Source organism: Hemibagrus wyckioides, linkage group LG21 (assembly GCF_019097595.1).
Source record: "Hemibagrus wyckioides isolate EC202008001 linkage group LG21, SWU_Hwy_1.0, whole genome shotgun sequence".
Classification (NCBI taxonomy): Eukaryota; Metazoa; Chordata; class Actinopteri; order Siluriformes; family Bagridae; genus Hemibagrus; species Hemibagrus wyckioides.
The window spans coordinates 11,255,688-11,275,939 of record NC_080730.1 but is presented as its reverse complement, the minus strand read 5'-3'; the positions used below and the strand labels follow the sequence as shown (position 1 = coordinate 11,275,939).

Below are 20,252 nucleotides of genomic sequence, written 5' to 3'. Positions count from 1 at the left end.
ATTGCAGACATTTATTTCTACCATGAAAGTAAATGAAAATTGATAGCATTATTAATTAATGTAATAACATTCCATGGTTCGTCTCAGGCCATGCCATGGGATCTTTTTGCTTAAAAAAAAAACCAAGCATACAGACAGAATGCACTTTGTATTTTGAGCTTTCTGAATACATTAATATTGCTAATAAATATGTTAAATATTTAAGCCAGGGTTTTCAAATATTCTACATAAACTTGCTTGTGAGGATGCAGGTTTTCATGTCGAGCATGAGCCACACCTGACTCCACCTGTTTAACATTTCATCCTAGCTTTCAAAATACAACAAGGTCTTATGGTTGCTTGGTTGGAATGAAAACTTGCACCCACATTGACTGTTTCCGTTAAGATTAAACACGTCTGATTTAAACCAATGATTTCTGATCACTTTATGATACAATGGCTGTTTTTTCCTCTTGGCCTATAAAGTGAACTGAATAATTATAACCAATGAGAGAGCAGATTCAGTTACCTCATAGGTAGGAAGTGGTTTCTGAGCACATAAATGCTGTTGGCTGATGTTTCTAGATATTGGATTTTCTCACAACAACAGTGACAACAATGCTGATAGGGCTGATTCATTCATCCTGTATATAGCCCACTACCTGAACTATGACCGAAATACACTATATTGCCAAAAGTTTTGGGACAGCCCTCCAAATCAATTAATTCATGGGTTGTTTTTCAGGGGTTAGGCTTGGCCCCTTAGTTCCAGTGAAACAAACTCTTAATGCTTCAGCATACCAAGACATTTTGGACAATTTCATGCTCCCAACTTTGTGGGAATAGTTTGAGCATGGCCCCTTCCTGTTCCAACATGTCTGCCCACAAAGCAAATTCATAAAGACATGGATGAGCAAGTTTGGTGTGGGGGAACTTCACAGAGTCCTGACCTCAACTCGACAGAACATCTTGAATAAATTAATTAGAGCGGAGACTGTGAGCCAGACCTTCTTGTCCAGCATCAGTGGCTGACCTCACAAATGTGCTTCTAGTGGAATGGTCAAAAAATCCCATAAACACACTCCTAAATCTTTTGGAAAACCTTCCCAGAAGAGTTGAAGCTGTTATAGATGCAAATGGTGGGCCAACTCCATAGTGCATTCATGTGCATGTAAAGGCAGACATCCCAGTTTTGACCTGTCTCCTCTCAAATTTATCCCAAAGGTGTTCTATCGGGTTGAGGTTAGGAATCTGTGCAGGCCAGTCAAGTTCCTCCACACCAAACTCGCTGTCTTTATGGACCTTGCCTTGTGCACTGGTGTGCAGTCATGTTGGAACAGTAAGGGGTTATCCCCAAAGTTCAAAGCATGAAATTGTCCAAAATGTCTTGGTATGCTGAAGCATTAAGCATTCACTGGAACTAAGGAGCCGAGCCCAACCCCAGAAAAACAACACCTGAACTCAATGATTCGCAGGGGTGTCCGAAAACTTTTGCCAATATAGTGTAGATAGAGGAGATGAGGCAGATCAGAAGAAGCTGGTGAATAAGAAACCAACTTTATCAGTGAAAATGTTAGCTAAATATACTGATTTTTAAAACTGAATTCTGTAGCTAATCGTATTATTTTTTTCAGTTTTAGTGCAGAAACAGCACAGTATCCCTGCTACTGGCGCGCCTTCTTAAATGGGTGGGCGTGGCCAACTTTCAGAACGCCTCCTACTCCAGAATCACTTGAACTATAAAGGTTTTTAAAATATTGCAGCGTGAGTTCAGAAGTGATCAGTTTTCTGTTTGGATTTATGTATGCAGAGTTCTCCCTCCTCTAATTTCCTTCTGTCTTCTATTCTTGTAAGTTTTTAGGGACGTTCTCACGGGTCTTAAAATATTTTTGGTCCTATCCGGTTAATGACATATGACGTAATGAAGAGACGTAAGCGCGCGTCGGGATGCAGAAAAGCAGGAAAAGCAAAGTGGACCCGAGCGATCATCCTGACTGCCACTGACAGGCTTGTTTGGAAACATTTGGGCATGTGAATACAGACTGAATAGAGCTTTTTAGAAGATGTCAGCGTATATCCTTTGCATAATAAACGACTAGACGACGAAAATAAGCTGACCCTAGAAATAAAGAACAATATAAAATGCCTAGCAGGTGAGTCGTGCCTCTGCTGCGTCTACAGCGCTTTCCCATGAAAGGCAATATCAAATAGAGTCTCTGTAAATACATTCTTAATAAATACAATATACTGCAAGCACATTGCATTTGGCTAAAAGAAAACCGAGTGGAAATGCTAAAACGAAAATATTTCCAAACCATGGTGGTGTTGCGTCTCATAAATTCCTGTTGCGCTTGCGCGAGAATCGCAAAGGGTTCTGGGAAATGTATTTCTTCTCCTATAGTCCTCTGAGCAGGCGAAACAAAAAGGCTGTGTTCATTATTGTTTTATGTGAGCCGGTTGCATTGCTGCACTGACTGTGTCTGTTTTATGTTTTTTATCCATAATTTAAGCTGAATTCTGGGATGCTGTGGTCGACATGTCTTGTAAAGAAAGTTCAGAAGAAAAAAAAAGGTATGTAACGCACAAAAATCTATTCTAAAACCCTAAAATGTGCCTTTGCCACATTTACTAATATAATCAAACTTGTGTTTGTCAGTAATTACTGTAGATATTGTAAAATGTAAGTAAAGTACATATATATATATATATATAAATTCCTTCATTTTCTTCTTTGCAAGTAAATCAGTTTATATTACAGTGTTAAAATGTTTGGTCTTGTAATAGTTGATGCCTTCATATGCATTCAGTTTAGTCCCTACATCAAATGTATTACAATAATATACAAATCTCTAATTATATACGCAGTTACGTATTATTGACACAATGACCTAAGATAAATGGCTACTTAATTCTCTCTATATTTTTTTCTGCAGCTCTCACCAGACAGAGCTGTATGCACAAGTCCCAGCAACATGTCTACCCATCGTTTACTCCCCCATATACAACATCACCTTCATGGGCCTGGAGAAACTTCATCCATTTGACGCTGGTAAATGGGGCAAAGTCATCCACTTCTTAAAAGGTAATTACACTTTTTACACAGGATTTTTCAGCTATAGTGTGTAGTGTTATTGGTAAACTCTAATGGTATTGTTTATCAGCCAAGTGCTGTTCAGACAGTCTGCAGAGAAGTTTATTGAGCTGCTTATTTAGTTGGGTTGTAAGTTTATAGAAGTAATTTTTTATATGTACAACACTGAAGGATTTCAGTTGCCTTGATAATACATTTGAATACATAGTAGTAGTAAGATTGCTTATATCACAGCGCTGTTGAATTCTCATATCCGGTTAGATTAATTTTCTACAGTAGCAGCTCCAGCAAAGAATATACACAGGGTTACATTAATGCTAATACAGTAATAATGCTATTACTTCTACAGTATTGTTTCTGTAAAACAACTCATTGTCACAGATTATGTGGAGCATCTTTCATACAAGTCTAACACTGATAATAAATAAGATTAAAAATTAAGCTAAGATTTCATTTTATATTGAGTTTGATGCACGCAAAAGTGTTGGGTGCGAAGACAGTCCTCACCCCATCTCTCTCTCTGTCTCTCTTTGTCTGTCTGTCTGTCTCTCTCTCTCTCTCTCTCTCTCTCTCTTTATTATTTTCATATTGCTTATTTTACTTTAAGATACATAAAGAGACTGGAAATGTTAAAAAGTAATTGAAGAACTCATGTTACTAAACTATAGTATGTATTTAATTTTGAATCATTATTTGTACCAAATTTCGAAAAAACAATAGAGAGTTAGTTAAAGTATTATTTAACTAAGAAGTGTCTAATCTTTGATGTGGGAATGTTTTCCTTAAAGAGGTGATTTATTACTGTTTGGGAAAAGGTGTCTTAGGTGACAGCAGTTTCTGTAAGTTGACATACACTATGTTGCCAAAGGTTTTGGGACATCTGCCTTTACATGCACATGAATGCAATATGGATTTGGCCCGCCCTTTAAAGCTATAACAGCTTCAACTCTTCTGGGAAGGCTTTCCAAAAGGTTTAGGAGTGTGTTTTGGGGAATTTCTGATCATTCCTCTAGAAGTGCATTTGTGAGGTCAGGCACTGATGCTGGACGAGAAGGCCTGACCAGTGCACAAAGCAAGGTCCATAAAGGCATGGATGAGCGAGTTTGGTGTGGAGGAACTTCACAGAGTCCTGACCTCAAACTGATAGAACACTATCCGCTCCGTCTCCGCTCTAATTCATCCCAAAAGTGTTCTATCAGGTTGAGGTCAGGACTCTGTGAAGTTCTTCCACACCAAACTCGCTCATCCATGCCTTTATGGACCTTGCTTTGTGCACTGGTGTGCAGTCATGTTGGAACAGGAAGGGGTCATCCCCAAACTGTTCCCACAAAGTTGGGAGCATGAAATTGTCCAAAATGTCTTGGTATGCTGAAGCATCTTACAGTATCTGCAAAATGTTAATATTTTTTTAAAAAAAGAAGAAGAAGAAAAATTTCATACTGCCCTAAATAAGCTAGTTCACATAACAGATATTTACACAGTCCACAAGACTATGCAGTAATTTAAAAAAAATGAACCAGTTTAATGGTTATTGTACGTTTGATTCTTAACACTGTGTTTTGTTATGTGGAGGATTAACGGCTGTTTTTATATTTTGTGATAGTCTCTTGTTTGTCATGAGGAGCTAAACTGCCTACAGTTCAGAACAATCCTTCATTCTTTGTTTTTCCAGCATATTCTGCATATTTGAGCCTTTTCCAACAGCAGCTATAAGATTTTGAGATCCAACTCTTCAAACTGAGGATGACTGAGGGACTCGTACACAACCGCTACATAAGATGCAAACATTTATTGATGCTTATAAAGGCAACATAATACATTAAGAGCCAGGGAGGTGTACAATTATCAGTATAAATGGTTATTATTCTGTCTTCTGGGGAAACATGTAAATATCTTATGTGACTTATATGAAGATTTTTTAAACAAAACAATGTGTACTATATGGCCAAAAAGTGCAAATGCATAACCAGGAAATGAATTAAGTCTATTTGTGAAGTAGTTATCAACTGTTTATTGAGGCTTAAATGCAAAACTGTTGCAGTCTAAAGCCATCTCTATGGTTTCTAAGTGCTACAATGCACAGCAAACCCATGTTTCTCCAGGCTGTTCATGTGGATGATCCCAAGCAGCAGCGAACAGCCTCCAAGTGATAATACTCCCACCAGAAGTAGGGCATCAGGATGGATCAGGCAGGTCTGGAGAGCAGAAGGGGTCAGGATGACTGGTCTCTCAGGAGTTGCATGTGTAGCTTGAGAGAGAGAGAAGGAGAGAGAGAGAGAGAGAAGATTGGGGGAGGGAGAGAAGAGAGAGAGGTGGGGATGTTATAAGGTATGCTTATTATCATGTAATGTTTAAGTACATTGTGTATTGTGTGCAAAGTGCAAGCAGGTTGCATTACCGATGTATGGAGCAGACATAATTAGACAATCGACAAACCTTCTAATGAGCAACAAAGCATCTGCAAACAACAGTCCACATGTGCTCACGACCAGACAGTGCTGTGTTCAGTAATGGTTTATATCCATTTTTCTGTTGACACACAGAGGAGCAGTTTATCACAGACGAGACCATTGTTGCAGCGAGGGAGGCCAGTGAGGAGGATCTCCTGGTGGTTCATACCAAACGCTACCTCAGCAGACTCAAGGTATTTCCCTGTTTTTCGAGTCATTGCACTATTTGTCACTTGCTGAGAAATAAAATGCAGCTTCTCTAGCCCTCCTGCCTTCCTCCCGTTTAACCGGATACAAAAAGCCAAAATCATCAGCAGCCAGTTGCACCTTTATCATAGGTTTATTTAATATGACTGCATTTAAAATTAGAAACAGCTAAAAAGAAAAAGATCGGCTTCTTCAAGAGTAGAAAGAGTAAAAAAAAATTATGTTAGGAGGATAAAATGTACATTGTGCAAAATTATAATCAATCACGGGATATGGAGAGCTCTCTGAAGTACAGTGTCTGTAACATCTAAACCAGAGGGAAAACATGCTCAAGTGTTAGAGAGCTCTTTCTTCTGGTGGTGCAAATGGCTTTGATCAGACAGATGTTGACAGTGACATTTCCCATGAATGTAATTGTTGTACTTTCATTCAGCGTCTTGCAGACAAAGTTTACAGGCGTTTAGTTCTGTTTCATTTTTGTGGTTCAGTTTTGGAAATGCCTTTTATATTTGTTGAGAGCCCAAGCAGAGGAAACAAATAAGCAGATGCTAGTATGAAGTACAAATAACCGAGATGATCATTTGAATTAGCATCGATTGAGAAGTGCTGTCTAATCAAGTGCTGGTTTTGTTTGTGTCTATGGATGAAAAAATAAATAAATAAATAAATAAATAAATAAATAAATAAATAAATAAATAAATAAATAAATAAATAAATAAATAATAAAATTTTTATATATATATATATATATATATATATATGTGTGTGTATATATATATATACACTATATTGCCAAAAGTATTCGCTCACCTGCCTTGACTCACATATGAACTTAAGTGACATCCCATTCCTAATCCATAGGGTTCAATATGACGTCGGTCCACCCTTTGCAGCTATAACAGCTTCAACTCTTCTGGGAAGGCTGTCCACAAGGTTTAGGAGTGTGTTTGTGGGAATTTTTGATTCTTCCAGAAGCGCATTTGTGAGGTCACACACTGATGTTGGACGAGAAGGCCTGGCTCTCAGTCTCCGCTCTAATTCATCCCAAAGGTGTTCTATCGGGTTGAGGTCAGGACTCTGTGCAGGCCAGTCAAGTTCATCCACACCAGACTCCGTCATCCATGTCTTTATGGACCTTGCTTTGTGCACTGGTGCACAGTCATGTTGGAAGAGGAAGGGGCCAGCTCCAAACTGTTCCCACAAAGTTGGGAGCATGGAATTGTCCAAAATGTCTTGGTTTGCTGAAGCATTCAGAGTTCCTTTCACTGGAACTAAGGGGCCAAGCCCAGCTCCTGAAAAACAACCCCACATCATAATCCCCCCTCCACCAAACTTTACACTTGGCACAATGCAGTCAGACAAGTACCATTCTCCTGGCAACCGCCAAACCCAGACTCGTCCATCAGATTGCCAGATGGAGAAGCGCGATTGGTCACTCCAGAGAACGCGTCTCCACTGCTCTAGAGTCCAGTGGCGGCGTGCTTTACACAACTGCATCCGACGCTTTGCATTGCACTTGGTGATGTATGGCTTGGATGCAGCTGCTCGGCCATGGAAACCCATTCCATAAAGCTCTCTGCACACTGTTCTTGAGCTAATCTGAAGGCCACATGAAGTTTGGAGGTCTGTAGTGATTGACTCTGCAGAAAGTTGGCGACCTCTTCGCACTATGCGCCTCAGCATCCACTGACCCCGCTCCGTCAGTTTACGTGGCCTACCACTTCGTGGCTGAGTTGCTGTCGTTCCCAAACACTTCCACGTTCTTATAATACAGCTGACAGTTGACTGTGGAATATTTAGGAGCGAGGAAATTTCACGACTGGATTTGTTGCACAGGTGGCATCCTATCACAGGACTTTATACACCTGTGGCCATGGAAGTGATTGGAACACCTGAATCTGATTATTTGGATGGGTGAGCGAATACTTTTGGCAATATAGTGTATATGTATATGTATTATATATATATATATATATATATATATATATATATATATATATATATATATATATATATATATATATATTATACATATACATATATATATATATATATATATATAATACATATACATTGTATATATGTATATGTATTATATATATATATATATATATATATATATATATATATATATATATATATATATATATCGTATATGTATTATATAACGGCACCATGAAAAAGGAGCAATACATCAAAATTCTCAACAACAACATCAGGCAGTCTGCAGAGAAACTTGGCCTTGGGCACCAGTGGACATTTCAGCACGACAACGACCCAAAACACACAGCAAAAGTGGTGAAGAAATGGTTAGCAGACAAAAACATTAACGTTTTGCAGTGACCCAGCCAGTCCTGACTTAAATCCAATTGAGAATCTGTGGAGGGAGATAAAGATCAGGGTGATGGCAAGGAGACCCTCCAACCTGAAAGAGTTGGAGCTCATCGCTAAAGATGAATGGGCAAAAATACCAGTGGAGACATGCAAAAAGCTGGTCAGCAATTATAGGAAGCGTTTGATTGCTGTAATAGCCAATAAAGGCTTTTCTATTGATTATTGAGAAGGGTATGAATAATTTTGGACATGCCACTTTTTGTTCAAATGTAAATTAAAGATGAGTAATACTTTTTCCACAATGATGCCTCTTGTACATCGTCTTATTATCTTCTGGGAGACGCCTGTGTCATTTCTAATCAAGAAAAAACTTGCTGGTTTAATAAAAGTAAGTCAGAATTTGCCAGGGGTATGATTAATTTCGGGCTTGACTGTGTATATACATATATATATATATATATATATATATATATATATATATATATATATATATATATATGTGTGTGTATATATATGTATATATGTGTGTGTGTGTGTGTATATATATATATATATATATATATGTGTGTGTGTATATATGTATATATGTGTGTGTGTGTGTATATATATATATATATATATATACATATATATATATATATATATATATATATATATATATATATATATATATATATATATATGTGTATATATGTGTATATATATAATATATGGGCACTCACTGCTTCACTCTGTATGACATTTTAATCTATGATCACTTTATATACTCCTAGTTTCGATGTACTTTAAATATCTCTGGTGTAACCAAAATTTTACACCAAGCTAGCTTGCTACTTGCTGTGACTTTGCATGCTGGCATAAATTCAACTGGTGCAACTGGCAGCTGGGTTTCATATTTGAAAAAAACCCCACTGATTTTTCATTTCGTTGCTAGATTAGCATTTAAAGGTGATGAATTTTAAAGTCAGGTCCCATTTTTAACAGTGACTTTCTCCTCACATTCTGGTCAAACGACCACCCTAAAGTCAAGCTCAATCTCAAAATCCTGCCTGTATCATTTAAGTGTGTGTTACGCTGCCTGATAGAAAAGTATAGGTACAGAGGATTCATAGTTTATCTTGCGTTCCATCACGTTTATATTTGACGTGACAAACAGTATTTCAGCGACGTGTCCAAGTGTCAGAACATAAAGCCAGCTCCCACTTCAAGAAGTCCTTCTACTCCATGTGCAATAAAATGAAAACGCATTTATATTCAGTAGACATGCACAGGGTGCACTCTGCACTAAATTACAGAGGTTTGTTTATTGAAGGTGTTGCACTTTACTAGAGGGTAGGTGTAACTTTTTGCTTAGAACTTATCTTAAATCTCTGTGACTTTAAACCAGGCTAGGACGGAGTCTGATGCAGTTCTACTGATGCAGTCAGCTGCTTTTCTCTGACAAAAAAAAGACACTTCTCCTTGTCCCTGTCCTGTTTTTTCCTTCTGTTTACAGAGCGTAGAGCAGGTCAGTCTTCCTTCCTCGCCTCTCCTGGTTGCAGTAGCATTAAACCTGGGCTTGTGTTTTGTGTTCTGGGGTGAGGCTTTGGAGAAAATACTGAATAAAGATTTTCATATTCAAAACAGCTAGCATCAGCTAACTTGTGTTGAAAACACTAACTATACCATTCTGTGCTGGTAATGAGAAGATTATAAGTTCGAAATAAATGCAGTCATTAATAATGTTCTTGCACTCTGAAAGAGAATAGACTAGAATAATAAATCAGACTTTTTAGGTTAACGAATAAGCAAATTGCCTATATGAAGTGCTCAGTTAAGTGTTTGTCACCTTCACTTTGACATTGCACCCTTCCTTTGGGTTGGACATTTCCTCCTGTCAGTGACGCTCTAACAGACCAAAAGCGTACACGATTAAAACGTACCCCAAGGAGTTCTCGTTCCCGTGTTCCCTTCAGATCGATCAGGTCACAGTCATCCCTGCTTTTTTTTAAAGCATGTGTCAGGCACAGTTCTTTATCAGCTCTGCAAGAAGGCTAAGTTAAGGGACTCCCTAATGCTCAGAATGCACATGCTCAGGTCAGTATGCAGCCTGGCCACTGATGCATGACTCGGAGTAGCGTGAATACCCGTTGCTCTTTGTGATCCGAGCATGCATTGACAACAGAGTGCTGGGGAATTACCACTGAGCTGGAATGTGTTTTCCACCCTCAAATCTTACCCTTTAGCAGCATGAGACTGTTCTCAGATGATGGACAACTTTTGTTCAGTTAGGAAGTATCAGTTCTATAAATTGGACAGAGTTCGTCACCCTTAAAAATGCCTCTGTGTATTTATTCTCTTCCTGCATGCAGAACGATATCTTGGAGGGCTCGAGAGAGGTATATCAGTTCCACTATGGCCGAATATGTATAAATATGTGTATCTATATATGCTTTCCTCTGTTCTAGTGCTGTGTAACATACACTGTATGGCCAAAGGTTTGTGGACACCTGACTATCACACTCATATGTGCTTGTTGAACATCCTGTTCCAGATTTGATCAACCCAGTTGCTGTTATAATCACCAACAACTCTTTTGGAAGGTTTTCTACTAGATTTTGAGATTTGAGCTCATTCAGCCATAAGAGCATTAGTGAGGTCAGGCATGTTGTGTGAAGAGGTCTAGAATACAGTCAGTGTTCCAGTTCATGCCAAACATGTTCAGTTGGGTTGAGGTCAGGGCTCTGTACATGACACTCGAGTTCTTCCACACACTCCTGCCAAACCATTACTTCATGGACCTCACTCTGTGCACATTTTCATGCTGGAGCATCTTTGGGACCCTCAGTTCCACCAAATGAAAACCATAACGCTGCAGCACACAAAGACATCCTTAACAGTTGTGTGCTTCTAACTCTGTGGCTACAGTTTGGAGAAGACTCGCATATGCATATGATGTTCAAGTGTACACATACCTTTTGGCCATATAGTGTACTTTAATGATTTGTCTCAGTAACTCCAAACAACTGACCCTAAAGAGCCAAATGTTAATTTGGGACCTGATTTACCTGATTGTGGACAAGTTCTTCCAAAGTATTGTGCATTCATCTCAAGCATAAGCACGTGCTTTGAATGGTCCTAATCTTAACACTACAATGCTTGTAAAAACTGGGCCCACGATATTAAATATAAACTGTATGATTTTGTGTGGTGGTGGTCTGGGAAAACCCATCAGATGGCTGAATCCTGGAAAACAGAAAAAAATGACTTGTTTTAACTAAAGGTTTCTCTGCCGATAATACACCTTGACATCTCAACTTAAATGCTGAAAAAGTTTTATTTAAGCTGATTTCTAACCTTTGCTACCTATTTTTCTCATGTAGTGAATGTCAGGCTTTGATGAATGTGATAGACAACTTAACTGTACAGTCCCTCCAGGATTTCACAATGTTGCATTTACAGAAATTCAGCACAAAGTCAAGCAAAATCCATGATATTTGGAGGAGTTTTCAAAATTACAGCTGATTTTTTGCAAATTTGGGCCAAGACTCATCATGTGATCATCATCACAACATGCAGTCATGCAAAGCCCTCTTTCGATTCATGTGTATTGAATGGCTGTCATAGGTTGTAATTACATGTGTTTTCACTCTGAATAGTTTTAAAAAAGAATCATGTGCTTGCAGCTTCACCAGATCAGGTAGTTTTCTGCAAAAAAGCATACAAAGCTCAGCTACAAGTTGCAGCTCAAGCAAATTTTGAAAAAAAAAAAATAATAATAATTACAGCAAAATTAAGCATTTTTGGCCACAACAATAAAAACAAAACCCTAAGAATCCTGTAGGGACTGATAAGAGTTTGTTGGCGCCTGACCGTCACACCCATCTGTACTTCACAGAAAAGCTGTTTTAATAACCTCCAATCTTCTGGGAAGGCTTTCCACTAGATTTAGTGTTGTGGCTGTGTGGATCTGTCTAATGAGCCACCTGAACTTTAGAGAGGTCAAGCACTGACGTTAGCGTTTCAGTTCTTCCCATAGGTGTTCAGTGGGGCTGAGGACATGCCTTCATGGACCTCACTTTGTGCTGGAATCTGTTCAGGCCCCTTAGTTCCAGCATCCAAAGACATTGGGTGTCATGGTCAGGTGTCCACAAACCTTTGGCCATATAGTGTACATCCAAGAAATAAGCATGATCAATTTAGTTTGTAATTATAGAGTGGTTCTCAAAATGTCTGCGATGCTCCTGCACCATCGTATCATCACCAAAACCAAGAGCAGGGCATGCACACTCTGTACAGATATGACGACAAATCAAGTTTTAACCTCAGGTTTAATCTATATAAATACAATGAAATGAAGTACAGTAATAGACTTATATTATTAATAAGATTAGGTTGTAAAAGTTGTGTTTTAGTGGAATTGGAATGAAATCTTTAAGTATTAAGTCCTTTTCGCTTCTGGAGTCAACCAGGATTTAAAATGCTGGACCTATACTTCTGAATGAGATAAAAAAGAGAAACAGTTAAATAGCCGGTAGTTTTCAGCACTATATTCAGTAGAATATACTGTAACTATGAAAGGATTTCCCAGGCCATCCCATATTTGTGTTACACTTTTATTTCTTGTCTCACAGGTACTTAGTTGTCCGCTGTTTGTTCTTGTGATCTGGTGGGTCATAGAAATCTCAAAATATAACCAACGCTTATGTTTCAGGAAGCAAATGTGTGTGTGTTTTTATGTCTCTAGTGGTCTCTGGTGGTTGCCGCCATCACAGAAATCCCACCTCTCGTTTTTCTGCCCAACTTCTTGGTGCAACGCAAGGTGCTGAGGCCGTTACGCACGCAGACTGGCGGCACTATTATGGTAGGTCCCTCAGAGAATCTGACACACACTGCAGAACAAAATGATTTCAAGACCTTTAGATACTTTAGATTATGTTTCAAAGCCGTACTTTCATCTTCAGCACAGGGGTGACATTTCTTCTTCTTTCCCTTTGGGTGTGGAATCTGGGACTGCAGAATATCATTGTAGTGTTGGACACAAAGAATATATATATATATTCTTCAAAGTGCTGATGTGTTCTTGATTTATATACTCATGGATTTCCGGCTAAATGAGCATTCTCTTCTAACCTGAGTACTTCCTAAACATGGGAAGATGAAGATGGTCTTTATAAATGAGCCGTAACGTCTGTGTTAGAGGAACGAGGGGTGTGTTTTTGAAATTCACTCGCTTGTGCCACTCTGTGCCTTGCATCCCATAATAACCTTTGCCTGAGGGTATTATACTATCAATGATCATGTTCTGTTCAAAGCAAATGTTAATTTTCAATCATAGAGTGTGCTTTTGTAACAGCCAACAATAGCCCCTTCATCTCATTCATAAATGTTTGTCATCCTGCAGGTCTGCCTTTTACAGCCTCAGCGTTTTACATGTTGAATCATAAGCAGTAAGGGGGGGTGGTGTCAATGGTCAGGAAAAGACACCACAGGGCGCAATTCAGCATTTTATTCAGAAAACAAGTGCTTTTGGTTGTGAGATAGTGAGAGAAGAGCCACCTCGTTAGCAGAAGCAAGTGTAACCAGGGGAGGAATGGCTGATTTGAACATCTGCAGGACACCCTGATAGCGGGGTTGTATTAAGCCTAACAGCCCTTTTTGAAATTATTATAGGAATAGTCTTATGACTGGGTTTTTTTTGGCAGGGGAGATAAGCAGCACAAAGGAAGCATGAATGCTCGCTGTCAAAGCTAAGTGTGTCTGGAAAGAGATTTTCAGGAATTGCTAATAAGTTAGCAAAGCATGGAGAAGTGGGTGTTTGAACAGAGTAATCTCAGAGGGAGGCATCAATCATCAGAGTGGCATACACTCGGGATGTAGTTACTCCCTTTGAAGTTTTAGCATTGTTTTTTTAATGATGTTTCACTGAAGAGTTTAGCTGGTAGTTTCAGTACTTAAAGACAATGCACTATATTGGATGAATATGTCTGTGTAGACCTCCTTAGTGATGGCTGAATTGCTGCAAAGTTTTAAACAGTATTGTCATGAAATGCAAGCTGAGATGGATGCAGGTGCAGCAAAAGTGTTAACTTGAAGGGCAAGCAGACAAATCCAGAACATAATGCAATATCAGAAGAAAACAGGCCAAGGTTGGGCGATCAGCAGACCACAGTGGCAGGGATAACCCAAAACACAGAGAACCAGAACCAGTCAGCCGGCAAAACACTGAACATTACTTCACCCCAAACACAGAAACACAAGGGTTTAAATATCCAAAATAGTCTAGGGGTGAACGGGTTAGGAAACACGAGGAAGACAACCAATGACAATACAGAGGAGACAGGACATGAACTTAAATAACACACATAGCCAGGTAAGAAGAGCATAAACAGCTTGCGCTGTAGTTCTAGTCAGAGATTCTGAGTGGAAGATTCCCGACACCTATTAACTGAATGAAGATTATATCTAATAAGTATGAAATTTCTGTACAAATCGTCTGCAATTTGCTATTCATCCTGACAAGTAAAAGTTTAAGGCTTAAAAAAAATCAGTTGGGTTGGATTTCTGGTGCTCTGCGGGTATCAATATATAGTGAACTGGCCACATGTCTGCAGAGAATACAAGCTACAAACGACTGGTACATAAATAGAGCAATGTGTCGTTAACAGGGAACAAACCGGGGCTCCTTAGTGGCACAACAGAAAACCGTTCACTCTAGTGATATGACATTGCGAGAATCCCAACAATGCCACAGCCATCTGGCCAGGAATCCAGGGGAGCCTAACTAACCATGTTCTCTGGGTGGTTGAGATGGCATCCTCTCTCTCTCCTCTGTCAATCAAAGTCACAGTCAATGTCAACTTTATTGTCATTTTTAGCACGTCGCATAGCAATGGATAAAAACGAGACTCACTTCCTTCGGGAAGCTACCGTGCAACGTGATAAATACACTCAATAAATGCATACAGTAATACCGTAAGGTATATACAATCAGACAGAATTAACCAAGTCAGATAAATAAGGAACATATATTATGTAAAAAACAAACAAAAAAACCCTGGAATTCTACAATGGTATAGTCTATGAACGCTGTATAAGTCATAAGTGTATAGTGATATTGTTGTTCAGGTTTTAGTTGGTAGGTCAGTCTCAGGCTATGATACTTCATTTGTTACGTAACAGTAGAGCAGCTGAAGGTTATGATCAAAGTACTTTGGGCTTGTGAGGTATCTAGTGTGAATACTTGTGAACCTCCTCCTGAATGGGATGAGCTTAAACCAGTTGGATATGTAAGAATGGTCCTTTCTGGTGAAGGTCTTCTTCACACTCTTTGTACTGTATAGTAAATACAGTAAAGGTTGGTATCAGTGGTGTCCTGTTCCATTTTCAGTACACACTAGGCTTTTCCTGTCAGGTGTTGAGAACTTTCCATACCAGACGGTGATACAGCTGGTGAGTACGCTCTCAATGACACATCTGTAGAACCCAGAGATAATGGAGGGGGGTATGTCAGCTCTTTCAGCCTCATTAGTATATACAGGCACTCCATTCTTTACACCAAGGAGGAGGTGTTCAGTGATCATGACAGGACATTGGAGATGTGCAGTCCCTGGAATTTGAAGTTCTGTGTTATATCAACTTCGATACTGTTGCTGAATAATGGCTGATGAGGAGCTTTGGTGTGTCTGAAGCCAACGATCATCTTCCTTTTGTTGACGTTCAAGGGCAGATGGCACCAGGCTATGGATTGGTTCACTTCGTCCTTGTATTCTCTTTTATCGCTGTTGCTGTTAAGCCCCACAACTGTGGCACACTTTGGCCTGCGTTTTAATGATATTATCTTACCTAGACAATATTACATTACCATGATATCCAGTGACATTTAAAAAAGATTATATTGAAATACCAGATCTGCCAACCTTTATGCATATTGCGTAGGAGCTCTGCAAAACCATAGAAGTATCCTTGTATGAGTTTTTTTTTCTCCCCAGTAAAATGAGAAATGAGCCAACCAGCATATGAATCCGGAATGATTTGTGCAAGTGTTTTGAACTCTCCAATATTTACAGACACTTCCTTTAAGCCCCCTCTCAAATCAGCCTCAATGTCTTTTTCGTGGCGTGGATATTGGAAATTCGTGACAAGATATTGAAAACATTCCTTTGAGATTCTGGGCCATGTTGATATAATTGTATCAGGTGCACTTTCATGCTCTGAATCACTTTTGTGTTCTGCCACATCCCAAAGCTGTTCTACTGGATTCAGGTCAGGTGACTGTGAAGATCACTGAAGAACTCACTGTAATGTTCATGAAACCAGTTTGCTTTGTGTCATGGTGCATTATCATGCTAGAAGAAGCCATCAGAAGATGGATAAATTGTGGTCATGAAGGGATGCACATGTTCAGTAACAGTATTCAAATAGGCTGTGGCATTCAAGTGATGTTTAATGGGAAAATAATCATCATTAATTCCTCTCTCCAAGACTGGGGACACTGGGAACATCTCTTCTTCACTATCAATCAGTATAGGTTTATTTGTTAAATAAATACGTGTTTATTTATTATTAGGCACAGCATATGTGTTGTGTGTGCTGTGCCAGTCTCTTTGAATTAGCTGTCACTATACAAGCCATGATGTATTAGAACAAGCACATAAAAATCAACTGATGATTAATCAACACCTTCTGATCAATCACAACAGAGCATTTGATAGCACTGTGTATAAACAATAACAAGTTTAGTGATTTCAGCAAAGTCTCAGTTTTATCTAAATAGCTGTGCCAGATGGTGACGGTGGGGCACCTGTGTTGTGGTGGACTCCTCCATAATGGTTGGAGCTTGTGATAAGTTTGCTTCACATCACTCTTTCTGTCTCTCAGATGGAGAGTGTAATTACGCCACCTGTCTAGACATTCTGACTAGCATCCATGCGCTGCTAATTGACCACCAGGCTCGTGTGGCTGTGGAGCAGCATGTGGCAAGGTTTTGAGGAAGAGTTTGTGTGGAGGTGTTGTTTGGAAATGGTTTGCTGGACCACAGGGACAAAGAGGCTTCTAACCTTTTCCCAAACCTCTTACTTAATTTGTCCAGGCCATTACGGAGAAAGTTAGACAAGTATTGTGTGTGTGCGTGTGTGTGTGTGTGGTTAGTTTGTGTACAATAGGTGTTTCAGCTGCAATTTTTGTCTCCTGTCCTGCACATAGTGTCCGGTATTTTCCAATTTCCAATTACGGAGAAAGTTAGACGAGTATTGTGTGTGTGCGTGTGTGTGTGTGTGGTTAGTTTGTGTACAATAGGTGTTTCAGCTGCAATTTTTGTCTCCTGTCCTGCACATAGTGTCCGGTATTTTCCAATTTTAATTGATCAAGACCTGGCTGGAAATGGCCTAGTCTTCATTTACACTGTCCTGAATGTTAGCAGTGGTAAAGATATAAAGAAGAGACATAAAAGTGTAAATTGCTTGTAGGCAGCTCCTAGCTTCCCCATCTTTGAGAAAAACCCCAAAACAATACGTGGCTCTTTTTGTTTTTTGTTTTTTTTTGGGCCACATTGACACAGGCAGTGTAAGCATAGTTGCTCAAGCTGTTTGCCGCTGGCAGCCATGTGTGACGCTTCCTCTCAGCTTAATGTGTGTGAATGAGGGTTGTGGAGAGGTATGAGATGTGTCAGTGATTGATGGTTCCATCAAAATGATTCTGCTTGACTTCTGGCTTACATTTGCAGTGGCAGCTTAATAGCTTTCCAAAAATGTAATACATAGGCCAATATATGCGAGCCATTCTACCCCAATTGCTAAAGGATGATTGCAATTTCAAACATTGTGTGCTCTAGCAGGTGGGTCCTGTGTCAAGGAGAGTACTGGTGAAGAGAAAAAGAGGAAAAAGAAAGACAGAGAGACTAAGGGCAGAGAGAGGTGGCAAGAGAGGGATGATGGGCGTGGAATGTGTGTGTGTGTGTGTGTGTGAGAGAGAGAGAGAGAGAGAGCGCGAGAGAAAAATGATTGTTATGTAGAGATATGGGGTAGAGAGAGAGAGAGATGATTGTTATATAGAGAGATGGGGCAGAGAGGGAGGAAGAGAGGGAGGGATGTGCCTTGTACTGGGACTGGGACTCGGGAGAATTCACTATATCAATAAGGCTATATCTGATTGTGTATGTGCGCATTTTCTCGTTACTGAAGTGCGTTTTCTCAGTTTAACTGTACACGATGTGTGAAGGAGGGTCTCGCCCTCCTGCTGTGGTTTCCTCACAGGAGAGGGGTATCAGTGTATGATGTATTGATTACATAGACTTTTCTCACCATGTGCTTGCCTCTGGACTTGTAGATAAACCTGGGTGTGCTGGTAGAAGTAAGAGTATAAATACTTTTGCTATAAATACTGGGATTAATGTCTAACATGGAGATGTGGATAAGAAGAAGAAAAAGAAGAAGGTCTTATATGTTTCATGTACAGTGCAGTACTGTGAAATATTTTCTTCACATATTCCAGTTTATTGGAAGCTGGGGTCAGAGCCCAGGACCTTGCTCAGTAGTAACTTTGGTAGTGCTAAGGCATAAACCACTGACCTTCTGATCAGTAACCCAGAGCTTTAACCATTGTTAACGTAGCTGTAAATTTCTTTTCAATCACATTGTTGTGTCAGAATTAGTTTCCAGATTTTTTATAGGCTGTTACGTAGAGTTGCTAATCATTATGCACATGCTCTCTTGAAAGCAATTTCCAACAGATGGACATGTTATGATGATCTCTTTTATAAAACACTGCTTACACTTCAGAAGAAGTGTCTGAAATGTGCAGTTGAGAAGCTATAACAGTTCAGAAGAAACATTTATCTCAACCTCATCCATGTATTTTGCTCATGAATGTGCATTCTTACATTTCTTTACTAAAGCTAATATTTACTATCAGGGGTGTTGCTAGGGCCCCGAATGATTTTAATCTAGCCCTGAATGTTTTATCCCGAATTTTGCCACCAGAGTGTAGAGGAATTAAGTAAATGTTGATCGGTTTAGTTGAGCACTGTTGCCTTTTACTGAACACGATTTTGACTGACATCTCTCTCTGTGCACACACACACACACACACACACACAAACACACCATGAGAGTGTGCGCTCGAATATGCTCTAGAACTGCTCTCGTGATACTTTAATGTCATACACCTATCGGTCTGCACAGCGCCATTTTAAGTCCAACACATCTATACACACTCACACACCACATGACTAGAATACTTTACAGCCCTTGAGTGTGACAGCAATAAAAAAAAGTTAGAAAACACAACAATCTTATTATTCAGATAAAAGCCTAACTTTTCATTTTTAATGTTAACACAGTTGATAAAAGTCGGCCAACAAATGTATGTTGTGTCAAAAAGGAGGCTCACTCTCTTTGTTTATGAAAACCCCTGACATAAGGACTGAGAATGAGAGATGAGAGAAGAATAAGAGAAGAGAGGCTGTAAAAAATAAATAAACAAACAAACAAAGAATAATACATACAGTAGTGGCAGCATAAATAAGGAATGAAATAAGAGGTGCAAGTATAATATACATTATTGTAAAATAATAATAATAAAGGATCTACACGACACTGCTTCACACACAAGCTGTAACAGGGATAATATTGCATGGCATACCTGTGTGAGAGAGAATATAATGACTTTAATGAACTCCTTTGTTAGGAGCAAGGCTCTGAAATGATGGGAGGATACTCCCAGAAGAGTAAAACTGAAATTTGAGGACTTTTGTATAAATTCAGCTCAGTGATAACAGATAAAAGGCACCGAACACACAGCAAAAACATTGCCAGAAATGAGATTAATAATGATTATGTTTTATTCATAAATTCTATATGGCTTCAGCCATGTAATCTTGCAGCATGTTAACATACATTTTCTTGTAGTTATGCTGCAACAAATTAAATCATGAATTCAAGAAACTGGAATATGTTTCGTCTTAGTAGTTTTCAAATGACAGAAATCAGCTTTTGCAAATTAAATACCTCCCCTTTGGTTGTGTTCAATCGTTAATTTCAGGCCCGGTATATCACACTGTGTGCAAAATTCATTTAATTAGTATTTTGGACTTTTAGGTAGAAACACTCCAGATTGCATATTCATTATGATGTGCTATTTTTACTCATTTAAATGATGCAATCCTCTGCAGAGCCTGTTAGTGATTCTGCTTGCATCTTATTGAGTTTGTCCAT

General features: G+C 39.1%; 1 protein-coding gene across 2 annotated transcripts in view; it reads left to right on the top strand.

The window, feature by feature from the left end:
- The first annotated feature begins 1,822 nt into the window (after positions 1 to 1,822).
- hdac11 (histone deacetylase 11) overlaps positions 1,823 to 20,252 on the top strand; it is a 40,001-nt gene continuing 21,571 nt past the window's right edge. Inside the window, exons 1-5 of one of the 2 annotated variants that reach the window (XM_058373989.1) lie at positions 1,836 to 2,132; positions 2,490 to 2,550; positions 2,913 to 3,061; positions 5,614 to 5,714; positions 12,788 to 12,904. In XM_058373989.1, coding sequence (XP_058229972.1) covers positions 2,516 to 2,550; positions 2,913 to 3,061; positions 5,614 to 5,714; positions 12,788 to 12,904 — 402 coding nt within the window. In that variant the 5' untranslated portion in view covers positions 1,836 to 2,132; positions 2,490 to 2,515. Of the gene's footprint in view, positions 2,133 to 2,489; positions 2,551 to 2,910; positions 3,062 to 5,613; positions 5,715 to 12,787; positions 12,905 to 20,252 lie in introns of both variants that reach the window. The other variant, XM_058373990.1, reaches the window with a different exon arrangement.